This window comes from Orbicella franksi, chromosome 2 (genome assembly GCF_964199315.1).
Source record: "Orbicella franksi chromosome 2, jaOrbFran1.1, whole genome shotgun sequence".
In the NCBI taxonomy this organism is placed as follows: domain Eukaryota; kingdom Metazoa; phylum Cnidaria; class Anthozoa; order Scleractinia; family Merulinidae; genus Orbicella; species Orbicella franksi.
The window spans coordinates 15,869,539-15,893,407 of record NC_138146.1 but is presented as its reverse complement, the minus strand read 5'-3'; the positions used below and the strand labels follow the sequence as shown (position 1 = coordinate 15,893,407).

The 23,869-nt window shown below is 38.6% G+C and overlaps 1 protein-coding gene across 1 annotated transcript in view; it reads right to left on the bottom strand.

Moving 5' to 3' along the window:
• Positions 1 to 23,869, bottom strand: part of LOC145478239 (dedicator of cytokinesis protein 1-like) — a 69,484-nt gene that overhangs the window by 32,086 nt on the left and 13,529 nt on the right. Inside the window, exons 16-36 of the mRNA XM_081456184.1 lie at positions 22,134 to 22,177; positions 18,828 to 18,909; positions 18,376 to 18,429; positions 16,962 to 17,032; positions 16,456 to 16,554; positions 16,144 to 16,216; positions 15,604 to 15,707; positions 14,823 to 14,982; positions 11,910 to 12,007; positions 10,999 to 11,082; positions 9,548 to 9,648; positions 8,402 to 8,498; positions 8,183 to 8,235; positions 7,955 to 8,063; positions 6,936 to 7,006; positions 6,165 to 6,271; positions 5,936 to 6,063; positions 3,306 to 3,401; positions 2,614 to 2,712; positions 2,204 to 2,298; positions 1,388 to 1,463 (exon numbers count right to left, since the gene is read on the bottom strand). Coding sequence (XP_081312310.1) covers positions 1,388 to 1,463; positions 2,204 to 2,298; positions 2,614 to 2,712; positions 3,306 to 3,401; positions 5,936 to 6,063; positions 6,165 to 6,271; positions 6,936 to 7,006; positions 7,955 to 8,063; positions 8,183 to 8,235; positions 8,402 to 8,498; positions 9,548 to 9,648; positions 10,999 to 11,082; positions 11,910 to 12,007; positions 14,823 to 14,982; positions 15,604 to 15,707; positions 16,144 to 16,216; positions 16,456 to 16,554; positions 16,962 to 17,032; positions 18,376 to 18,429; positions 18,828 to 18,909; positions 22,134 to 22,177 — 1,901 coding nt within the window. The remainder of the gene's footprint in view (positions 1 to 1,387; positions 1,464 to 2,203; positions 2,299 to 2,613; positions 2,713 to 3,305; positions 3,402 to 5,935; positions 6,064 to 6,164; positions 6,272 to 6,935; positions 7,007 to 7,954; positions 8,064 to 8,182; positions 8,236 to 8,401; positions 8,499 to 9,547; positions 9,649 to 10,998; positions 11,083 to 11,909; positions 12,008 to 14,822; positions 14,983 to 15,603; positions 15,708 to 16,143; positions 16,217 to 16,455; positions 16,555 to 16,961; positions 17,033 to 18,375; positions 18,430 to 18,827; positions 18,910 to 22,133; positions 22,178 to 23,869) is intronic.

Here is a 23,869-nt window from a genome sequence, read left to right as displayed (position 1 = left end):
CAGAGATTTTACGATTATAATTCTCCGTTTTCTCCTTTGTGTTAGTTTCGATTGAGAAGACATATCAAACACTCAAGACAGTGTTTGATCACATTTCCAAACACCTCGAACTTCGTCAAAAATACTCCGCTGCGCGTCGTATTTTCAACTCTCTCCTCGGTGTTTGGAAATGTGGTCAAACACGGTCTTTCGTGTTTGATATATTACATCACAATTCCAAAAGTAACTATGGGGGTCACCCAGCTCGCTTTTGAGTTTTTAGCACTTAAGGACGGTGCCTACCAATTGCAAAAGTTTTTGCGCCAGGTTAGGACCACGCGGAAAAAGTAGATCTTTGCAAGGGCTATTGGAATCTACAAAGAAAAATGGGAGTAGCCATGCATTTTTTCGAAATAATTAGCCTTGAATCAAAACAAAAATGCTGACATCAGCATTTTCCTGAAAAAAGAAGGAACGGATATTTCTTCACAGACTTCCATAGAATTCGCCTTTGCATACAGAAAAGCAAACACATTTAAAAAGATCTTTAAACTATATGGCAAATGGTAATAGAAAAACATTTTTGATATGTTTTTAATGACAAAATCGTTGCAAAAGCGCTTTTAGCGTATCTGACAGCCTTCCTCTGGTTCAGCTAAAATACAGTCTAAATACTTTTTGCTCAGAACCACAAACTAATCACGTGTTGAATAGACTTGCCACTTCCATTTCATAATATAAAATGTAGGGGTAACCACGCGTTTTTAAAAGTTATTGATATTTTTTGAAAACTTTTACGGTGCCCGTTACATTTTTTCCTGTCACCTCTCCAGTAAGTAAGACATTTGCGTATCTCGCACTTGTCTTGCGCGCGCACTACGCCATCTGCAGGTACATGTTTACAGTTGGATTTCAGTATAATTTCCGACAGATAACAGTTAGGTTTTCAGCTGGAAGACGTAAACAGTTAGTGGTTAGCGATATGTTGCTATTCTGGTGTTCCTGGTTTAAGTACAGGTTCATTAAACTTGATTTGGTCACAGTAGGAAAATTTTGCTTTCGTTTTGTCGTGTACGTGATAGCGTAGTTGATTGCGTCAATGACAGCTCCAGCGCGCGCGTGGAGCTAAACCATGGCTTGCGCGATGGGCAGTGCGCACCAACAAAAGTAGGCATCGTCCTTAAAGCTAAAATTAAGAGTGTTACTGTTGCTATGGTAACCTATTATGGTATAAAGAGTACCATTACTGGTTCACAAGTGACTGAGGTTTGTGTGATATTAACATTGTAGCGTCACTTGATAAAGATTGATAGTATTGATCTGACTAAGTATGGCTGTTGGGAAAGTGCTGGAAACTGTTGCCAGCCATCTTAAATAACACTAACGCTATTTTGCTAACAAAGCTTACTTGATACTCAAATGAATCCGCTCCAAAGAGATCCTGCATTGCCTCGGAAAAATATTGAATGGCATCTAAGATCACGCTATGATGCAAAACAGAGAAACATTGTTTTGCTTGAATCGAAAAGATGCCATTAGTCGACTACTTACTTTTATAGCAGTACATCGAGATTACTTTTGCAGCGTAAAAATATAACACCTACCTATAATTGACGGTACTTTAGTATAGAAGAAAAACACTAAAATGGTGAGATGCACTTAAAAGCAACACAAACTGTTGTGGCTGGGGAAGATTTAAACGGATTACTCGTGACAAACTTGAAAAATGTAGGCTACATCGTTCAGGATGGTGCACATAGCTCCTTCAAGGCAAATGAACAAAATGGTCGGCCTCTCTAAATACATCTTGAAATTGAATACAAGTACTTCCGTGTTTTTAATATTATGAAGAAGGACTTTAAAGTTTACAAAATTTGTATCGCTAAAAGCATAGCTTGTGACCGAGTGGTGATATACCGAGTTCCTTTGTACACATCACAAAACGTGAGCTGTCCCCAGGTTAAAAATCATCATCAAACCTTCTCTGCTTTCCAGGGGTATTGTAGGTCAGACATGGACTAGAATTGGCATTTACATACCTTATAGAAGCTCCAAATCAACTTTCCGAGCGTAACAATAATTTTAGCCGCACAATATTTCACCTACGATTAACGTTAAAGCAATGCGACTTGTGGGGTCTAGTAACTAAATCTCAAACGTAAAAATTAATAGTAACTACTGCAAGGAATAGGAACTGGAAGAAAGAGAAAACAGTGACTTTTACCTGTTCTGAACCATGGTCATCACCATCCAGTCTTTGGGGAAAATATTGTTGCCTAACAGCTCACGAAACAGCAGAAAGAGCTCCATGAGAAAATCCTGCAATATAAAAAGACGCACAAATTTAAATCTAGTTCAATAATATTATTTAAAAACTACGTTACCGCACATGTCGACACGTTACAAGCCACGAGTTCGGCTCTCCAGGGGTAAGAAAGATCGTTTTTCCCTAACAAATACCCACATCACACTTATCTTCAGTTCCGTTCCAAAATTCCTCAAGTTTGATGCTCTATGCTCTGATTGACTAAAGCTCGACGACCAAATTCTCTGAGCAAAGACTAAATTAGATGTTTGGCAATCAGTAAGGAGAATCACTAGTTCGATTCGGGGTTTGAAAGCGTGAAGACTCACCAGCAGATCTTTGTCTGAAGGAAAGTGTGTCACGTACTTCTGATAATGTTTCTCATCCATCAACTGCAGCATGGCTATCAAGCACGCTACATAGTTACCCTAGTACAAAAAGCAAACCGGTTCAATCATTAAAACAACGTAGGAATGCAGAGCCAACTACAAAGCCCACAAGTGTGGTAATAAATCAAATGGGAATCACAAAAATAATATTGTTAGTAAGTAATACGTGTTGAAATCATAAGTCGCGAAAGTCAGATTATCTAGCAAGCCAGTCGTGATTCGAAGTTAAATCATACGTGGGGAAAGCCACCTAACTCCGATTGCACTATAAACACGTCAGAGCATATAGGAGCTACGTCACGGTTTGCGCATGTCCAAAAGTTTAGCCTAAATTGTTCAATTTCGACGTGTGTAATCCGTGTTAATCTTCTCCATCCCTAACCATCCTTGTTCCTTTAAAGGTAATTTCTTTATGTGGTTATAACAACTGAAAATACTGCGACTTAAACTACATCACTGGGGAAAGTGCAATACAAGTCGAGTAACTCAAACTGCCCGGTAAGCAAACAGGACCTCGAATTGAAAACTTGCCGCTGTTAGTAAGTGTTGTAAAGTAGCATTGGGCAAATCAAGATTGCTTTTGGATTATCGTACTCGAATGAAAACATAAATTTAAGACACATTGTACTTACCACGACAGAAAGTGAGCGATCCATCGTGATCACAGTTTTGACCACAACACGTAACAGTGATGTCGCCAACAGCAGGACATCATCATGAGTGTTACCCTGCACAATCAAAGAGAACACTGCAACACTACTCTTTTGTTGAACTTTTAATTTTGCCAAATTGTTAACAAACATATTTTAATTTCCCTTTTCGAGTAACTATGTAACAAAGCGGAAAGCATCGCATTTGTGGATTTGGAAATCGAACAATTTGTCAAATGCGACTTCTGCATTACATAAATTGTAACCTTAAACCACATGAAGAAACGACTGATTGAATGTGAGGGTGGTAATCAGTTGTCAAAAATTTGGGTTAAAACATTTCCTACATTCCTACATTCATCTGAATACTTTAAGCTTGAACGTGGGGTACGACAGGGGGACCCGCTCTCTCCTTACCTCTTTGTTGTTACTATAGAAACATTAGCAATTGCGACTCGACAAAATAAAGATATAAAAGGTATCTCTATTGGGAGTGAGGAGACAAAAATTCTTCAATACGCAGATGATACGACAGCAATACTTGCCGACACAAGCTCTGCTACTGCTCTTTTTAGGCTATTAGATGATTTCAAGATTGTCTCTGGCTTACAGATTAATTGTTTCAAAACGGAAGCTATGTGGATAGGCTCTTCAAGGAACTGCAAAGCACAGCCTTTTGGGATTAAATGGCCTAACGAACCGATAAAGGCTCTAGGAATTTATTACACGTATGATCAAAAATTGCTTATTGAAAAGAATTTCATAGAAAGATTAGACAGTATTAAAAACCTGACTAGAATTTGGTCCTCAAGAGGTCTTTCTATTTATGGCAAAATTACACTTATCAAATCTCTATTAATCCCGAAATTTGTTTATGTGTCATCTTTAATACCTACCCCACAAGAATTTGTAAGTCAGTTAAACCAGTTATTATTTCAATTCTTATGGAATGGTCCTGATAAAGTCACACGTAGATCGGCGATAAATGAACACTCCAACGGAGGATTAAAGATGATTGATTTTGATAGCATGATAATATCGCTTCGATTGGCATGGCTAAAACGAATAGTTAGATCAAATGATGGCACCTGGAAAAGGTATCTGACAAATCACCTAGAACGCTTTGGCGGCCTTTTCTTGTTTCATTGCAACTATGATGTTAGCATCCTTCCACTGAATATTTCTCTATTCTATCTAGAACTACTGCAGTGGTGGTCAGAATTTAGAGATATGTTCTGTGCAGAAAAAAACTGGCGTTATATTCTTTGGAATAACAAACAAATACTCATTAATAATAAAACAGTTTATTATAAAAGCTATTTCGAAGCTGGTGTAGTTCATATCAGCGATCTATCCTTTGATTTAAATAACGAAGATTCCTTTTCCCTAGTTTCTAACAGGATTTCGAAAACTAATTTTTTAGTTTGGGCTGGTCTTCGACACTCCATCCCTTCCATTTTAAAAAATAGTACTCATAAATCAACAACAGGTGAACTTTCTCTAAAAATTGACGAAAATATATTTGATGTGACAAAGAAGAAATCTAAAGACTATTATACTTTACTTGTAAGCACAAAGACTCTTTTTCCAACTATTGTAAACAAGCTGCAAAATGAATTTCATTTTACACTCGAGGAAGTTAAAAAAATTTTTACGATCCCGCATAGTGTTGCCCTTGAAGCATATGTTAAGGCATTTCAATACAAAATTCTTAACTCCATTCTTTACACTAATGCTAAACTTTACAAAATTGGCTTTAAAATGAACGACTCGTGCTCATTTTGTTCATCTGAACCAGAAACGCTATATCACTTCCTGTATCTCTGTCCTTACTCGATAGATTTCTGGCGTGACTTCGAAGTATTCTGACACCAACTTTTAAAGGAAAACATCCGACTTTCGTTGCAAGATGTTTTAGTTGGAATGATACCACAAAACTCCCCTTCTGCTAAGCTGCTAAACTATCTAATTATAATTGGGAAATTGTACTTATGGGATTGTAGAAGAAGTCAAATTCTTCCAAATATATATGGATTTAAAAAGAAAATTGCTGTAAAATATAAAACGGAAAAATATATAAGTCTGCATAGTAAAAAAACAAAGGATTTCTTTGAAGCTAAATGGATAGTGTCGCCTCTTGTAAAAGCTTAATTATTTAAAGGTGTTAATATGCATTCACTTTCTGTACGTTGACCTATGTAACTCTAATTAATATGTTATTTACATTATATTTTGTAAATATTTAGTTATAGTTTGTTGGAATTTTTTTTTGGTTACCGTCTATTGTTAGTGATATTGGTGTTTTTAGTGTTGTAATAACATTAGTTGTAGTAGTATTATTAGTACTAATTAGTTGTATTATATTATCAGTATTAGTAATATTAGTTGTTATTATAATTATGTAGGTAAGTAACTAATTTGCTGTATTAATATCAATTTGTTTCAATAAAGATTTAAAAAAAAAAAAAAAAAAAAGAAATAAGAAACATCGCCCCTTGGAGGAAGTGTGGTGTTCCCTGGAGCGATGGCAGGTGGGTGGGGTTATCTCTTTCTTTTGAACTACAAGAGAAAAAAAAAAAAAGAAAAGATATCAATGAAACTAGTCAACTCACCACGTCCTTTCTTGTCAGAGTGATCAAAATATCGTTCAAGATATCGATGCAGCGCCTCATTTCTTCCGTCTTCTTCATCTCGTTTTTAAGTTGTTCTACAACCATGGGAAGCAGAACGTAACGGGATTCTACAAATAGGCAAAAAAAAACAAAAAACAACGTAGTCGTAATGAACTACAGAAAGTAGGGGTCCCACGTTCCTAACCTAAGCGAAGAAGTGGAAGCCTACCTTGGTCTTCAAAGAGCTTTGTCTTCACCATGTTGTGAATACAGTCCATTTTCTGGGAAGTTAACCGCTTCTCTGGAATTTTCTCAATGAATTCTCTCGCATAGTAACTAAAACAGAGAGAAAACTTCAAATATCACCGTCAGCCGTTGAAATATCAACTGACAATGGAAGAATCGATAACAATTATGCAAGCGTCACTCGTAAACATTCAACCTGCTGGTCGCGCAACACTCGGCTATCAACTCAGAGAGTCTTGCACATCACCGCCAAACTTACAAACTCATCAATAATTCATCAAGTTTACCCAAAAGCAAGCACAACCATAGCGGTGTTTGGATATCTGATCTCAATTAGCACAGAGTTCTACAATTTTTAAGTCTTGACTGTGAAGATATATCAAGAAACAGACCTTTACCACACATCCAAACACTCGGAAGTTCTTCAAAAATACTCCGCTGTGCGTCGTACTTTTAACTCTCTTCTCCGTGCTTGTAAGTGGTAAAATCTGATCTCTCGTGTTTGATATATTACTTAAAGAGAATGGTGCAACAAAAAATAAAACTTTTCTTCGAAACACTACGCGTACTCGGTTGTAAACGTCTTTCTGGGCTACTCTCTAGCGGAAAAAAAAAAACAACGGTTTTTTGGCTTAACAAGGGATTTATAAAATGCATTGAAATCCAAAAAAAATCACGCTACATTTTCCCCTATAAAGAGAAGTATGTTACTCCAGGGAATAACACAGACAATTAGCTACCACGGTATACAAACCTCAGCTCTTTGCAATCAAACACTTGCATCAAGTCTACAAATGTTGCTGGGAAGTACTTCAAGGCAGCCCCCTGAATAAAACAGACATATTTAGCACAGTGGGTTTCCATGGCCCTAAGCCGTAGCGCTGTCCAAGACTTCTGGCAGTTTTAGCTACACTGATGTGCGAAAAGGTCAGTTTGAGCCATAAAACTTCTCAAACTCATTAATAATTCATCACGTTAAAACAAAGAAGATCACAACCGTGAAGGAGGTTTGGATACCCGCTCTTAATTAGCATAGATTTAGACGATTTTAGTTCTCCCTTTACTCCTTAGTTTTTGTTTCGATTGCGAAGGTATATCAAACACTTGAGACAGTGTTTCATCGGCAATCCAAACACCTCGAATTTCGTCAAAAATACTCCTCTGCGCGTAGTATTTTCAACTCTCTTCACGGTGTTTGGATATCCCGATGAAACACTGTCTCTCGTGTTTGATATAGTACATCAATTGCTTGTGAAACGTTGTTATACATATTGGCTTTTTAGTGAGCAACAATACGTTTTTAAGGACAAAAAAACCCATCTTGGCCGATACGATACACTCAGGACAGAGAAGATCCAGCCAGCCGCTGTACGGGAAAGGAGCCGGCGCTTCTTCTCGAGGGAGAGGGGGTGGGGGAGGGGTGAGGGAGGGGTGGGGGGTGAGGGAGGGGTGGGGGGTGAGGGAGGGGTGGGGGTGAGGGAGGGGTGGGGGGTGAGGGAGGGGTGGGGGGTGAGGGAGGGGTGGGGGGTCAGGGAGGGGTGGGGGGTCAGGGAAAACGAACGAAATCATCTTACTCATTTTAATATCCCTTACGTTTAACAATCAATCGTTTAGCCCCTATCTTTGCCTCCTCAAAACGTATCTTATGAATTAAAAATATTACGGCTGTTTCAGTATGGCTATTCGGCTCGTAAACCATTTTTATGTTGTTTATATAGACACTCTCAAGAAACACAAGTGTGCCTTTCTACTTTACGTGAAGAAAGAAGTTACCTGAGTCAGCAGTGTCTCATTCTTAACGTCTGCCATCAACTGCACCAAAGCCTGGAAAAGTTTTCTCAAGCTCTCTTCAAATTCGGACTGACCCTTGTCGCCAACCGCTCTAAGATGCAACCAAGAAGAATTGAATAGGTCTGTCAAGCTACTTCACTAATGAATGAGAAAACGGTGAAAAAGAGATCGTGTTTGTGTTTAAATGATAACCTATGTCACCATTCTTACCTTTCAAACAAAATTCTGGACTGTACAATGAATTTGAAAATGTATTCCATGGCCTAACAACATAACAAACATTCAGTGTTATACAGATACATGAATAATCAAAAAATAACTGACTCACAGACTGTAGAAAGACAGACAGACGGACGGACCTATGGCCCTACCGGCAGACTGACCGACCGTCCCACCGACTGTCAAACGGAGAGTAAACATGACACTTACCTTCATAGCCCTGAGAAGGTGATCCATGCGAAGTCTGTCTAGTTGCTGTTCTACTGTTGCGTAATTTATATACTCCAGGAATACTGAGATGAGAATGCTACAATGTCAGAAAAGAACATAACAAGTCACCAGATTAAAACATCTGCTGCAAATCACTAAGCCACATTGCCAGGAGGTTTGACACTATTGAACTTTTAGAAAACTGTTTAACCCTTTCACGTTCAGAGTTGAACGTTGAGTCAGTGTGTGACTATGCCTATGAAAGATATTGAGCAGTACATTCACCTGGCACTGCTTATTGTGCTCTACAAGGTGGGTCTAACTTTGAACATCGTGGATGAAACCTTAGTGTGTGACTATTCAGGTGAAAGCTGTTTAGCAGTACGTTTTTGTGGTACTGTTTACTACTTTGTACTTTGTCTGTGGATGAAACCCCACCCCAGTGCGTGACCATTCAAATGAAGAATGTTAGCAGTTGATTTTTCAGTGTTTTTCGAGTTAAATTTAAGATTAAATTGCAAAGATGAAATGTTCGTCATGTCAAGAGCGTGGGATAAAGAAGAAAATCACAGTCCCCAAAGGGATGCCAACGCATCCCCTGAGCTATGGAAAAACTCACGGAGAAACCCATGGTCAGCCAAGCCAATAACACTGTGCTCAAAATTTACCATCTTTGTTTATTCAGCACACACGATACTTTCGTCAATGCTGATCCTTGCAGTCTGCAGGATGCATTTCACATATCAACAGCACACCGCAAGTCTCTCCGTAGCTCAGTAGCTCAGGCGTAACTGGTATATGGGTTCCTGTGCTGCGGAAGACTCAGATATCTTCTTTGTCCAACGCCCGCTTCATAATGAGTACTTCATCTTTATAAAATAAACGATTTTTTCTTCCCTTTTTGAGCTTTGAGGGAGGAGGAGGAGAAGGAGGGGGTGTTTGTATGCATGCTAAAGGAAGTTGTGCACAACATTAAAAGATTCCAGGATAGTTTTTCACTCTAGCTCACAGCACAAGCAAGAAATCTAGATCGTCCAACTCTCGTATATGCCATTAACTGGTGAGGGAAGTACGGTTGCCTCATCATCTGTACCCGAGAAACAGTAGTCAATCTAAAGTAAGATGTCCTACATTAGCTTCACTTACTGATCCGCTTTTGTGGCTCCAAACAGATCCTCTATATAGGCATCCAAAACGGGTCTGAAGTGGTGATACTTCTTGTCGGCTAGCAAACTGATTGTGAAAACCTGATACCAATAATACAAAAATATACAAACAGCAAACATACAGAGCCTATTTATGATTGTAAGTATCGTTATTCGAAAGCCTATTAAAGCTAGGTAAGGATTTAAATTTAAATCAAGATTTTAACTTCTCTTGCATAAGTGCAAGTGTAAGTGTAAGTAAAAAGAAACCTACAGACTGAAAGGATTATTCATCACGTGAAACATACAAAACCTGGAAATAACAGTGATGGTAAGGTAAAAAAAACAAAAATGCCCGGAAAAAGAGAAATAATAATAAAAAAACACGCTACAAGAATGCAGTGTTAATTTTAGGGTGCGGCTTGGCGGGGTTTCCTATATTTGAAGAAAAATGCCGCATAAAATAACTGAAGCGCTCAAAATTGTATCCAAGGATAAGATCTCATTCTCTGAAATACAGTACAGTCAAACCTCCCTACAACGGCCACCCTGGGGAAAGAGAAGTTTTGCTGGCCTTTCTGGAGAGGTGGCCATTGTAAGGAGGTTAAAATATGAGCAAATCTCTCGACTGGGACGAAAACATGTAGCCGATGTAGAGAGGTGGCCGTTGTGTTTGTTAGAAAAGGTTCGACTGTATTCGAAATCATCACTGTCGACTGATATGACTCTTGCTCTATACCTCAAATTAATAACCTCTTTCTGTCTTTCCTTTCTCTTCTCGTTCTTTTCTGTTTTTGTATTTTGCACTTTCTTGACTTGCTTCTGAGTTATTAGATTTTTTTTCTTCCCCGTTTTAAGTCCCCATTCTTGAAAAAGCCCTCCCTTAAAATTACAGAAGTGGGGCCACTGGGCCCAATTGGCTAATTTCTAGAATAATCCCTGGGGTGGTTACAATTGGGGGAGATTGGGACAAATAAGCACAGCGTAGGGTTAATTTATCACGATGTGCCGCCAATCATGAAATAAACTAGTTTAAAGGGGCTACGTCACGCCATTTTAGGTAATTTTGTTTAATTTTGTTAATTATGAACTCTAAACGTCATATTGGTAGAGCAAAAATCTTTCATTTGCAAAATCACGGCCACATAACAACTGAGAATGATTTTCCAGCCGTGTAAATGACATTTTGATATAAACTGATATAAATTTGAAAAAAGGTGGGGCGACGTTTTTCAAATTTACCCAAATGCAATCCGTTTTAATCCTCCCCAGTTTTGTCCATCCATGTCCATTCTGGGCTTTCCTGTGTTTTGTTTGAGATCTTCTATAGTTTTGAGCCGTTTTGTGATATTTTAGTTAATTCTATGACCATTTGATCAGTGCTGAAATCGTCTAAAATTACGTGAGCTAGCCCCTTTAAATTTCATTACACCGATGTAAAGTTCAACTCACCAACGCATCAAACACAAGCTTGTCATACTTGTTGGCATGCTCCATCAAAATTGCAAACAGCGCATCAAAAGTATCCGTCAAGAACTGAAAGTTCAAGAACACGTTAAGATACATAACTTATTATGTAAATCAGCGCATTATTATCACAAACCTTATGATGGAGAGTTTCTACAGACATTGGCAAAACTAAGAGCGGTTTTCAATTGAGTGTCGTAAAACCAAAACCACACCAATAACTTACTAATTAGACCACTCAGCCAATCTCCAACCGTAGTAAAACCAAAACCAAAACCAAAACCAAAACCAAAGTGATTGCTTGATACTTTCGACACTTAATTGAAAACCGCTCTATAAGGTTATAACTGCTATAGCTTCAGCTTGCATCGTCATAATACACCCACGCCAGTTTTGGATCAAATGAATTTCAGCAGTGGAGAGCGCATGCTCAGGACACAAGCATGAGCCAAATAGAACAGGCCATTTCCGCGTTACCTTATGCCTCTGTATCAAAACGAAGCCCTAACCCTAACCATAACCCTCGTGCAAAACCCTTCCTATGAAAATAATATTTCATGCAAGATTTACTTGAAAATGAACCTGTAAAGGCAGAGGCAAAACGCAACTCGGAAATGGTCCACTGCTTGTCAGGTTTTCCCTCTGATTGACTGAAAGACGCCATCTGACAATCGATTGACTATTTTTTTTAGAAAAAGCGCAAAAGTAATAAATAAATAAATAAATAAATAAATCATTTAGCAATAAGGAATTCACAAAATGAACAAAAACGAACTGGAGCTCTGTTAATTCTTTAACAACGAGCATGTACAGTTTAGTATCTACAGCCCGTGTAGTTGACAGAATGATTTTGCCATTTGACATAAATGCTGTAAATGCACTTATTATGCCCATACCTTGACGATTTCTTCACCACTGACTTTCATCACAGTTACAAGGATGTGTTTTAACTTTCCAACCATAGAATTCCACTTGAGTAGTCCAAGAAGATCAACTAGAAAATCAAAACGGTTCATAATAATAATAAATAATAATAATAGACTTGTATAGCGCTAGAACTATACAAACATACTCAAAAGCGCTTTACATTAAGTTAAAATAAATGAATAAATGGAAATCACTAAACTTTAAAACTATTACAACAACTATGCTAAACTTTAAAACTATTTCCACAAGTCAAAAGCTTTCTTAAAAAGAAATGTTTTCAGTTGCTTTTTGAAAATGGCGAGGCTGCTACTTGTTCTTATAGTTAATGGCAGCGAGTTCCATAAAACAGGTGCAGCATGAGCAAAGGCCCGATCCCCAAGTGTAGAGCAGTTGACTTTTGGAACAACCAGAAGAGATTTTGCAGACGAACGAAGAGCGTAATTAGTAGCTGGTTTCAGGGATAAAAGATCATTTATGTAGGAAGGACTTTGGTTGTGTAGTGCCTTGTAAACAAGAAGAAGCAATTTAAACTGAACTCTGAACGATACTGGGAGCCAATGTAAGTCGATAAGAGCGGGTGTGATATGATCAAATTTCGCAATCCGAAAAATCACTCTAGCCGCGGCATTCTGAACTTTCTGTAAACGATCAATCTGGTATTTAGGTAGACCAAATAGAAGTGCATTGCAGTAATCAAGGTGCGAAGATACAAAGGCGTGGATCAGTGTCTTTGTGGATTGCGCGGTAAGGAATTTTCTGATCTGTCTTATGTTGTATAGTCCGCGAAAAGCCTTGCTACAAATCTTGCCAATGTGAACATTCATTCGCATATGAGCATCGAACCAGGCCCCAAGGTTCCGGACGCTTTCTAACGGTTTAATGACAGTGTCGCCAATGATAATAGAATCAATAGATGTTTTTTCAAGTTGTTGACGGGAGCCAATAATTAGAAATTCAGTTTTCGCGTCATTGATCATTAGACGATTACCAATAAACCAAGAGCGGACATCAGCGATGCACTTTTCAATGACAGAGACAGCGTTAAATTCCGAATGGATAGAACAAGGTCGGAAGGAAAGGTAAATCTGGGTGTCGTCAGCATAACCATGGACGGAAGGGAGGTGCTGTGAAATAATGTTAAAGAGACGGGAGACGTAGAGAGTAAATAAAATAGGGCCCATACAACTGCCCTGGGGGACTCCACAGTTCAGATTGAAGTCGTCAGAAGTCTTATCACCGACAAGTATACGTTGTTTGCGACCAGACAGAAATGAGTCGAATCAATTTAAAGCAGTTCCGACGACTCCAAAATCCTGTTGCAAAATATTAAGAAGAATGCAATGTTCAATGGTATCAAAAACAGCACTTAGGTCCAGAAGTACGAGAAGTGTCACTTGCTTATTATCCATACTCATTAAGATGTCGTTTTGAACCTTCAATAGAGCAGTCTCTGTCGAGTGATACTTACGGAAGCCGGACTGGAATTTAGGAAGAGGGGCATTTTTCTCACAGTGGGCGAGAAGTTGTTGAAGTGCAGCCTTTTCCACTACCTTGGAAATGAATGGTAGATTACTGACTGGACGGAAATTCTTGTAGACCAAATCAAGTCCAGGTTTTTTCAATAGAGGGATGACAACAGCGGTTCTCCAATTTTCTGGAACGGAACCACTGAGAAGAGAGGGATTAACCATCTCAGTGATAGAGGGCGCTAATACATCAAGACAGGACTTCACGAGCCATGTAGGAAGAGGATCCAATCGACAAGAGGCATTAGAGGATTCTCGAACAATCTGACACACTTCTCCTATGGATAACGAAGAAAAATTCTCCAGATTCTCCTTCGGAGTGACAGGAACAAGTCGAGGCACTTGAACTTGAAACTTGTCAAGATTTTCCTTTATGGTTTCAATTTTTTTGAGGAAAAAGGTGCCAAATTCGTTTGCAAGCTTAGTGGGATCATCGTGCTCTGGAAGAGCCATCTCAAGTGGCTCCCTGGACAAAGAATTAACCACACGAAATAGCTTGCGAGAGTCATCCGCACACTGATCAATTAGGTTTGAGTAATAATTCACACGTGCAGATTTAAGAGATGCAGAGTACTGATTACGAACTCTATGGTAATTATTCCAGTCTCCAGCGAGGTCAGTTTTCAAGGCTTTCTTTTCAAGGCGACGACGTTTACGCTTGAGTTGTTTAATGTCATCATTAAACCACGGGATCTTTGGACGATTTTTTATAATCCTTGTCTTAAGCGGGGCATGCTTGTCCAAAATGTCATTAAGGGTCGTGTTAAAGCAGTCGGAGAGGGCATCAATGTTGTCCCAGTGTACGCTTGCACAAAGCATAGAAGAGGCAATATCAGCTGAGAATTCGGCAATATCAATATTTTTGAGTTTACGAAAAGTCAGTTCTTTGCAAGATAAAGCTGGTCGCGGGAAACCAATAGGGCACTGAATAATAAAATGATCAGAGATGGGAAAAGTGGCTTTAGGAGAAGCAAGAACAACATCATCCGACGAACGAGTAATAATTAGATCCAAGGTATGACCCGATAGATGGGTTGGGCCGGATACGTGTTGCGAAAGACTGAACGTTTCATGATGCAACAACGCAGCAAGTAAGAGTTACGTCAGTGGTCTGTTCTTGTTCTTTTTTTAAAAGAGCTAAACTACATAAATAAATCTATAGGCGGGCTTGTATTTGGGAAAACTAATTAATGGAAGAATTGTTGCGTCAAAGATCTAGGGAACCTGTTTTGGGAGTGGGGTCGGGGACGACTTTATGGAATGTTGCTAAACCACAAAATTCAGATCAAAAACGTAAACGTATCATAACTGGTGAAGCACTTATTAGCTTACAAGACCGATTTAAGATACACATACCGTTTTGTGTCAGTTTGGTCGAGCAGAGAAGGGTTTCAATCTTGAGTTTGTCATTTGTTGCTGTGAATGGAACATTGCTTGACTTGGCAGGAAGAACGTCATCTTTCTTGGATGCAAGATGAAGGTAAGCCTTGGGATGTGGGATCCTCCCATGATCATTCTGCGGAAAATAAATAAACAAAGTTCTTGTTACGGTGAGGAAACCAAGAGAATCGTCTCTTGAAAGGAACTCATCACAATCTGAGGGAGGCAGAGTGCACACCGGAAAAGGAGCGCTGACTGTAGGAAAAATACCTGTTCACTCGAATACCAAAAAGTAATTGGTTTTGCTTTACTACGCCACAGAATTAGCTTAAAAAAGACTCGTATCACTTTTTCATCCAACCAAAAGCAACTGTGACTCAGTCACACGAGTTTTCTCGTGCTTAGTGTCAGCTAGCTGCATGGTATTTACTTCAAGTTTTGGTTCATTGGACAGTCAGTGATTACAATAGTCTTTTTTTAGCAACAGTCAATGGTAACAGCTCTAATTTGGCATTTAATCTAATTGTCAAGTAGAAACACTCATGGAAGTTTGGAGAACTCCAAAAGCTGTGGAAACATTTGCCAGCAGCTCGACCTCCCACAGCATTCTGCATTCCCTCAAACTTCCACTTATGTTTCTGTAACTTGATAGAAGCATAGGAAATGTTTTCTATTTCTTCAATAGGATGGAGAGCAACAAATCAAATCATCGGTATTTAGTTCTAGTTATTTATGTAACGAACACGTACGCATTTACCTTGTAGACCAAAAGCTCATGTATTCCATCCTGTAGTGTAGTTCCATCATTGTACATGAGTCGTGAGTGTGAAAAGGCAAAGCACTTTTGAACTCTGTCTCTTTCTATTAAGAAGGAATGCAAATATATTCTAATGTATTAACATGTTATTAACACATTACTGTCCTGACAATAATATTGTTCCAGCTACATACTGTAGCTTTCTGTACATATTGCATACCTATGATGCTCTAGCCAGGTATCACAGACCCACAATTAATTTTATTCAAAGGACTTCAGCTACATAGCCCTCTGCATGCATTGCGTACCTGCAACACTATCACCTTGTACCATAGGCCTGCAATGCATGCAAAGGACTTCAGCTACATGGCCCTCTGCATGCATTGCATACCTATAACGGGCAGAGTAGGAATATTCCCAGTCACCTTAATGTTATGCTACGAAAAAAGCAGATTAGGGCCGGACTGATGGGCCACATGAGTCACATGCAGAGTTAGCTTTAACCTCTTTACCCCCTCATGGGATTTTATGAATTGTTACCATCATTTGCAGATCTGTGCTTGAACATAATCCTGACGTGTGAGGTTTGGAACTGCTCTATTGGGATGACTAACTGCAAAAGAAAGGAAAACTGTCAAAACTAGAGCCATTGACAGGCGTTGAGCTTAAAAATTCCAGCTATAAAATGGGCTCTAATGAATCTGTGATTGGTGTGCTTGAAAGATATTTCAAGGAAAAATCCCACCATGTTTCTAGGACTACCATATCTCTGGATGAAGTATGAAGAATTTTGATTTTTCATCATGTGCCACTACTAGCTCGATGAATCCTTGGCACTTCCTAATGATTTACCTTGATTGTCTCCACCCATTCAGGTTTGCCAACATGGTAGAAAATAACTGAACGGTATTCACTGACCAGTTCCTCCCCTGCACCAATGGAGATCACATTCTGTAAAGCAAGGATATTTTATTAAGGAGTTAAAACATTAGTATAGTGCAAGTGTTTGTACACATTTTTGCACACAAAATTTGAGAATTTTATATATATTTTTCCAATCACTATTTTCGTTTTGGCTTTTTCTTATTTGTAATACACATACCTTGACATCATCAGTGGTCAGAAATGCTTACACATACTGAATCAAAGACCCACTGACCTTCCCCATGCAATGAACTTGGGAAATGTTAAGACTGAGTAGAGCCCAAATTCTGACTACACTCACACGAGACATTCAATGTGAAAAGTTTATCGAGGATGAGTCAGTCAGCCATCAGATTCAATGTATCTTAATTTCTTCCAAAACTTTGACTTTACAGACCTGTCTGTAGGGAAGTAGACAGCCAACCAACAAATACCTGAAGAATTGTTCCATCATCTGAGAGAACGTGCATTGTAACTTCGATATTTTTATTTGCAGTCTTTTTACCTGTAAAACAAGTTCAAGGCTACTTTATTAGAAGTCAGCAAGCTGACAAGGATTTTTACTTTGGTAATAATTTGTTAAGCACTTTTTATAGCTTGGAAAAAATATGTAGACTTTACTTTTCTAGACTTATCTCTGTTTTCCATAATTTGCCAAGGTCTGAAAAAGTAGTTTATAGAATTTTATACTTTTCCGCCAGACTCCACACTCCAGACTTTGTATAAGGCCTGTGCTTAGCAAATTATTGATTTTGAAGCACTATTTTCAGTATGGCAATGATGCAGTTTAGTCACAATCCTAGAAAAGCATAAATGTGGCTTCCAATGGGAAGGAGAAGTGTTGGAAGTCCAAAGAATCTTGGAGTACATGTAGAATGGCTGAAAAGGAAAGGAGAAAGGAGCTGGAATAGAAGAGTTGGCATGAGGCCCTCCAAGTGGCTGTCCATTGGAGTGAGTAGCATAGACTCCCTGAAACTCTATGTGCCACCTAGGCACCGATAGGATAGATTATGATGATGTGCCACAGTATTACAAAGTTGCCCACAAAAAACAACTGGTTTAACAGTAAGCTCAAAGCTCAAATACAATAATTTATTGTATTTGAGGTAAGGGTTATTATTAAAAGCTGTATCACTGGATAATGCAATTCAAGAGATTTCACTAGCTTAGCCATCAATAATCGTGGTATATGAGCCATTGTACCATGCTCTACAAACATGGTAAGTATACATGAAATTTTTTCAATTATTTTGGAGGGAGGGGGGGGGGCGTTTTTTTTTTTTTTTAATTTTAGTTACGATTTCTTTATTTTGGGGGGTTTTAAATAAAACAATATTATTATATGGAGAAGAGTGTTTTACTGGGAACTAAACCACTGGTAGATTCCATACGCCACTTCATCTGGGACCCGAGTGACGTATTTTCCGTATGTCACCTTTGTGAGTGTCGTATCGTTCAATGACAGCACGATTCCCGCCTTTTGCTTTTGTTGAATTGGTTTCCCCATATAATAAAAAGAACATTACACGTTGGCTCGAAGATATGAATTTTATGTTCTTGTGGCACTCGAACGTAAAATTCATATCTTCTCGCCACCGTGTAATATCCTCTATTTATTATTCCACTCTGAGATGATTAGAGCCACCTCAGTGCTACATGTATGTGCCTTGTTGGCTATCTACCATCTCATATCCAACACGCTTTCATGGAATTATTGTTAATTAACCTTAACCTAAAATTATCTATGGATGTATGAACTGCACAAGTATAACTTAATAACACCTTCTGCTATTTGAAATCTGTGACTCTTTAACAAAGGACTTTTAAACTATTATTAATGACTTGTACCTTTTTCAAATTCCCCAGAGTGAAAGGTAAGATACAGGTCATTACGAAGATCACCTAAACAATTAAAGGAAAGGATTAACAAACTTGCTGATTTAATACATTCATTTCTTGTTCTGATGGTGTTCATTGTTTAGTTAGTTGGACTCACTGTCAATTTCAATTTCAACAATTAATTGCCTTATCTTTACTCTGGCTAACTCAACTTCTTTTCACTGTTTCCAAATCATGTGTATTTCACATGAAATATGCTGTTTTGCATAATATGTATTGCCTTCATCGATGTTAATTTGAAGCTTACATCTGAAGCAAAGAGATCAACCTCTCTGTAATCACTTTGCACTCCATCCAAAGTTAAGATGTTAAAAGATAAAACTGCTAAAATGGACACCATATTGATTATATAGAGGTGTGGCCCCATGACCATAACAACAGAGTGTGATTAAAAAATGTACCTGGCATGATGACTTCAGGGAAACCAAGTTTTCGTGCAATAGCTGTTTGTTTTGTTACAAGGAGTGGATGCTCCTCCCGTATCTATGATTGAAGACAACAACAATAATGACTAATATTACTATCACATTACTTTCTTAATTTCTGTTGGACATCAATATACTTATCACCTGCTTTAGAGATCTCGTCAGCTATTATAAAAACAACCAAACAAAAATACTTGATTGAATAGAACAGTTATTAAATAATCTATAACAGGAACCATTAGTAGGTAACAATAGCTACAGTACATGTAACCATGGTAAAGACGAAAATCAGAGGATGTAAATACCCACAAACAAATTGACAAATTTATTCAAAGGTTACATACATAGTGTGTCAAACATTACATGTAACTGCTATACCTCCCAACTCAAATATGTTTTCCGATTGGAGGAGAACATGTAACGTGCCATGGGTCAAAACTCATTAACTCCCTAGGGTGAACAAAACTCGTTAACTCCCTAGGGAAACAACAACTTGAACTTTCGACTCGCATGTGATCAGGTTGGGCACCTTGAAATGGTGGCAAATTTGTGTGCCAGTCAGCCTGATGTCTAAAAGTCATTGAAGTTGGGCAACGTTTCTCACTAGAGAAGGCATTTATTATTCAAGAAAAGGGATTTATAATTTGGTGAAAACATATCGGATTAACAAAGGGGAAAATCTGAACATTCTATGTCTTCAGACTTTTAATTTGGCACCAAAAATGGGTCGCTCGCGTTCAGCAACTCACTCTTCGATCGATGTCACCACTCGTGCCAGGCAGGAAAATAGTTGTGTCATTTACAACAGAATATGCTGTTCCTCGTCAAATCAAACCCAGAATCCTCAAGTTAAGCATTAGAAGAAGGCAAAGCAACTTAAGTATTGTCTTTATTTTTGTTAGCTGCGAAGAAAAAGACAGTTATCGTGTTGTTTCGGTTGGACAGCTCAGCTTGACTGCCGCTCATACAAATCATTTTTTCCCATTTTTTTTTCTATTTTTGAGTTGGGAGGTGTAACAAAACACTTAAAATGCACCTAACCCCAAAACTTTATTCGAAGCATTTGGGTGAAGAAATTTTTGAATTTGGTTGAATCCTCGATTTTCTATGTCCTTTCAAAGTCGCGCTTGAAGGTTTCACGACCGCGTTTTAGGGAGTCTGGGGCGGCGGTACCTGATGACGTCTACCCAGGAACCAAACACAATGGCGCCTCAGTCAACTCTCTGTATTTGCTCGAGAAAATGGAACACAAAACTAATCGTTCCGATGTATTTTGGGACTAAAACGTCCAAGTTTTGTCTCAGAATCATTTCTTTTTCGTCACTGGAGTCAGAGTTAAGTTTCGATTCGGAAGACTCCGAAATAAACTTCGATCGAGCACGTTCGACAACTGTGAACTCACTGCTTAGAGCTTTGAGAGCAATTTACAATATTTCAAGCGACGAAGGGGAAGACTTCTTTGCGGACGAGTTGCTTTTATATTAGGAATGGAAAGCTAGATACAAAGTGGAGGAGCAGGCAAACAAAAAGCAGGAAAGAAAACTCAAGGACTGCTTTGGATGGTAATTTCGTCAACTAAACATAAGATTCCCACACGTGTTTATAGCCCGTTTACATTTGTCCTTAGCGAGAATGTACTTTATCAAGGTGTGATTGTTCTGTTAAATCCAGCTTGTGTTTTACTTTCAGTTGAATGCTTCATGTTTATAAGAGTGATGTACGTGTCGCAGTTTTTGAGACTTGATGACCTCCAAAACATTGGCTTCGATCGATTGAAAATCGTATTGTTTGGACCTGTATTTTTGAAGCTGCGGGAAGCAAGGCGGAAGGAAACATTTCATACAATTACCGATTTCACATTGTCACACGTTTTAAGTCGTAACTCCAAATAACCAATGTAAATTGTTCTCAAAGTTTGCAGCGAAATTCGTCGGATAAGCGAAAAGGATGTGTTCCCTAAGCGGTCCGCACATGTTACACAGTCATATTTTTGACGCTATATCACAGAATCTTTGTCGCACTGCTGATTTCCAAACCTTCGAAAAACTCTGTGAGTCTAACAATTTTGTTATCATGTAATTCTAAAGGATTAATCTTCGACTTTTATCTAAATCGAAAGAGAAATAAGTGTTGGTTAGCGGCGTACAGTTGCGATCTATTTACATATCAGTATAACGCTTCTTGATCATGATCGGATCACACAACTTTGTATGTTACAAATACTGCAGGATTGGAAGATATAGGTTGTAGGTAGTATTTCTACAAATTGCTGATTAGCTTTAAGCAGAAAATTTATGAAAATAGCGTTTGAAAGTCTGCGGAACAAATTCCAGTGAGAGTTCTTCAATGGTTCTCACAGATTCAGTTCGCTTGTTTCGGTTCGACAAAATCAACCATCGTTTACGTCTTTGTTGCACCATTAGCCGATCATCGTCAGTTAATTGTACAGTATATCTTTCTTTAAATCTGGAATATTGCTGCAACAGCCGATAGCACCTCTGGAAGGCGTTTCTGCGCACTTTTCGAATGTGTATTGCACCATCCTGAAGGAGATGAGAGGAAATGAGATAACCAACCTTCCTGGGTAGACGTCACAAGAGCCGCTAGGCCCATTCTCCTCAAACTCGGTCGTGAAACAAAATGGCGGTGTTTTGGAGCTATTTTCGAGATTTCGTCAGGGCACAGAAAATCAAGGATTTAACGGAATCCAAAAATTTTTTCGCAGAACTATTTCAAATAACAAGGAGATTCGTTTTAGCGAAAAAAATTTTGGGGGTTAGGTGCACTTTAATGACTGGCCCCTCGGGAAACAGTGAGTTTTGTTTCCCCGAGACCCTCAATGTTCCCCTCGGCTTCACCTTGGGGAACATTGAGGGTCTCGGGGAAACAAAACTCACTGTCTCCCGAGGGGCCAGTCATTAAGTGCTTACTGTAGCATGGTAAAGAGAGGGGAAAACCTTGATCCCTGCAAAAACTGAGGAAAACAACAACAACTGTAGACCAAAATATACTAAAACTACTCCCTACCTTATTTTGGGTTGCCAGCACCCTTATCATATTTTTATCTATGACATTGTAATAAACTATTTCTAACTCTGGGTTGAAATAAAAGTTTTTGTTGTTGTTTGTTTGTTTGTTTGTTTGTTTTTTCAGTTATACTGTCTAATAGTAACATCCTTTTACTTGTTCACAGCATTCCATTGGTAACCCATAGACCTTACTGTTATTGGCTACTAAAACTGGGAAGATCCTGCTATTAATATATGATCACATAGATCTCACCTGTTCGACATCTCCTGAAATAAGTTTCAGTGATATACAGATTCCTAAAATGGACAAAACATTCAAAGGTATCACAAAACATGCAAGTAAGGCCTAGTAAGGCCTAGCCAGATATCATGGGAAATTAACAATAGCATAGATTGAACAAGAATAGGTCAATATATCTACAGCAGATACAGATCAACTTTCAGTAGAGAGACTACAAAAGATGTGGCCAGTTTAAACCTTCTTTCCGTCTTTTATTTAAATCCACTTATCTATGAGTCATGATAACAAAGATAAATACATGTATACATTGATACAAACTTATACATCTCTACACTTCACAAAAGTTCTGATTCTCTGTTAAGAGAATTTGACTAAACTTATTTTATGCTTGGGAAGAGGGATGGAGGGGGTGAAACTACTTTACAATGCTCATTTTGGAAAAACAAAGTATTTCTCTCTCTTGCTAGCTCTGTAACCATGTGCACAATTGAAGGGGTGAGTGCAAAACCATGCTAAGTGACGATTTGGGTGAAAAAAAAAATTTTCGCGAAAGGGCTTGAATTTTTGCATGTGGTCTTCAATGTAATAGAAAAACGCGGCCCTGTATTTTTGTCGCTGGTTTTTTCTTCGTTTTCGAGTTATAACGTATGCAAAAATACTTGGCTTTTCCTAGCTATGTCTTTAGGAGTTTATTTGTTGAACAGCAAACAGGCAGACTGTTTATAGTGTATGAAGTCAAAATCAAATCTCACAGCATATATAGAGCGGAAATCTGGGAACAGGTTGTTTACATCGGCTATTGTGACGTGAGCACAACACGTGAATCGATCGAGCGGCAAACGAAATACCATCGAACTAAAAAGAGATGTGCCGCATTAGAGCTCTGTCAACTAATATCTTAAGCATTGTGTTAAAGTACCTTGTGTGCCTGCCTGGTGGTTGAGAGGCATCATAAAGCCTCGATAAACCCGTAAGTCATCAGCACGTTTTAAAGAATCAAAATGTGTTCTGAAACTTCGAAGGTAGCTGATATACCGTAATCGTGTTATCGGCGTTCGAAGTCAGATCGAGCCAGGCAGCAAAGTCCAAGAGCAGTTCTTGCCCAAGAAAAATACCCTCTCGTGAGTTGTGGCCCATTTGCCAAGCGTTGCTAGTGTCAAAGTTTGGAAAGCGAGAACTGGTTTTTGAGTGATAAAATTTGTCTTGTATCGACCGCCATGTTTTCCCGCGCACGAGGTGTAAAGAGCCTTCCCGGCATGCATTGCGATCACGTTCTGCTCGCATTTCTCGAACTGGTAACTAGATTGTTTCGGCTTTTTTCATTTAAAGATAATAATGGCCAACAAGTAGCGATCGATTGTAACATAGATCTGTGATCCAGGTTGCTTTGATTTTATTTCATATCGGCATGATTTGTAGTGTTTTGAACTTCTGGGATCAGCGGACATGCAGATGTATGGAGACCCGTACGTTGCGCAGAAGGGTTAATTTGTTAAACTATTAGGCGGTGCGTGACATAAAGCTACGATCGTGTTGGTCGAAAAATATGTATTTATCTCGTGATTTTTAGCCATTTAAGACGTTGCTGTATTTGGAAAAGTGCTTATTTGATGTTTATTTGTTCAGTGCAGATAGTCATTGTCCCAGATAACCAAAGTAAGTTCCAGATGTTAACACTATTTTCCGGCCGCCATATTTTACCTATTTAAACCTGAAATCAACATTTTTGAGCTTATACGTTGCGTGAA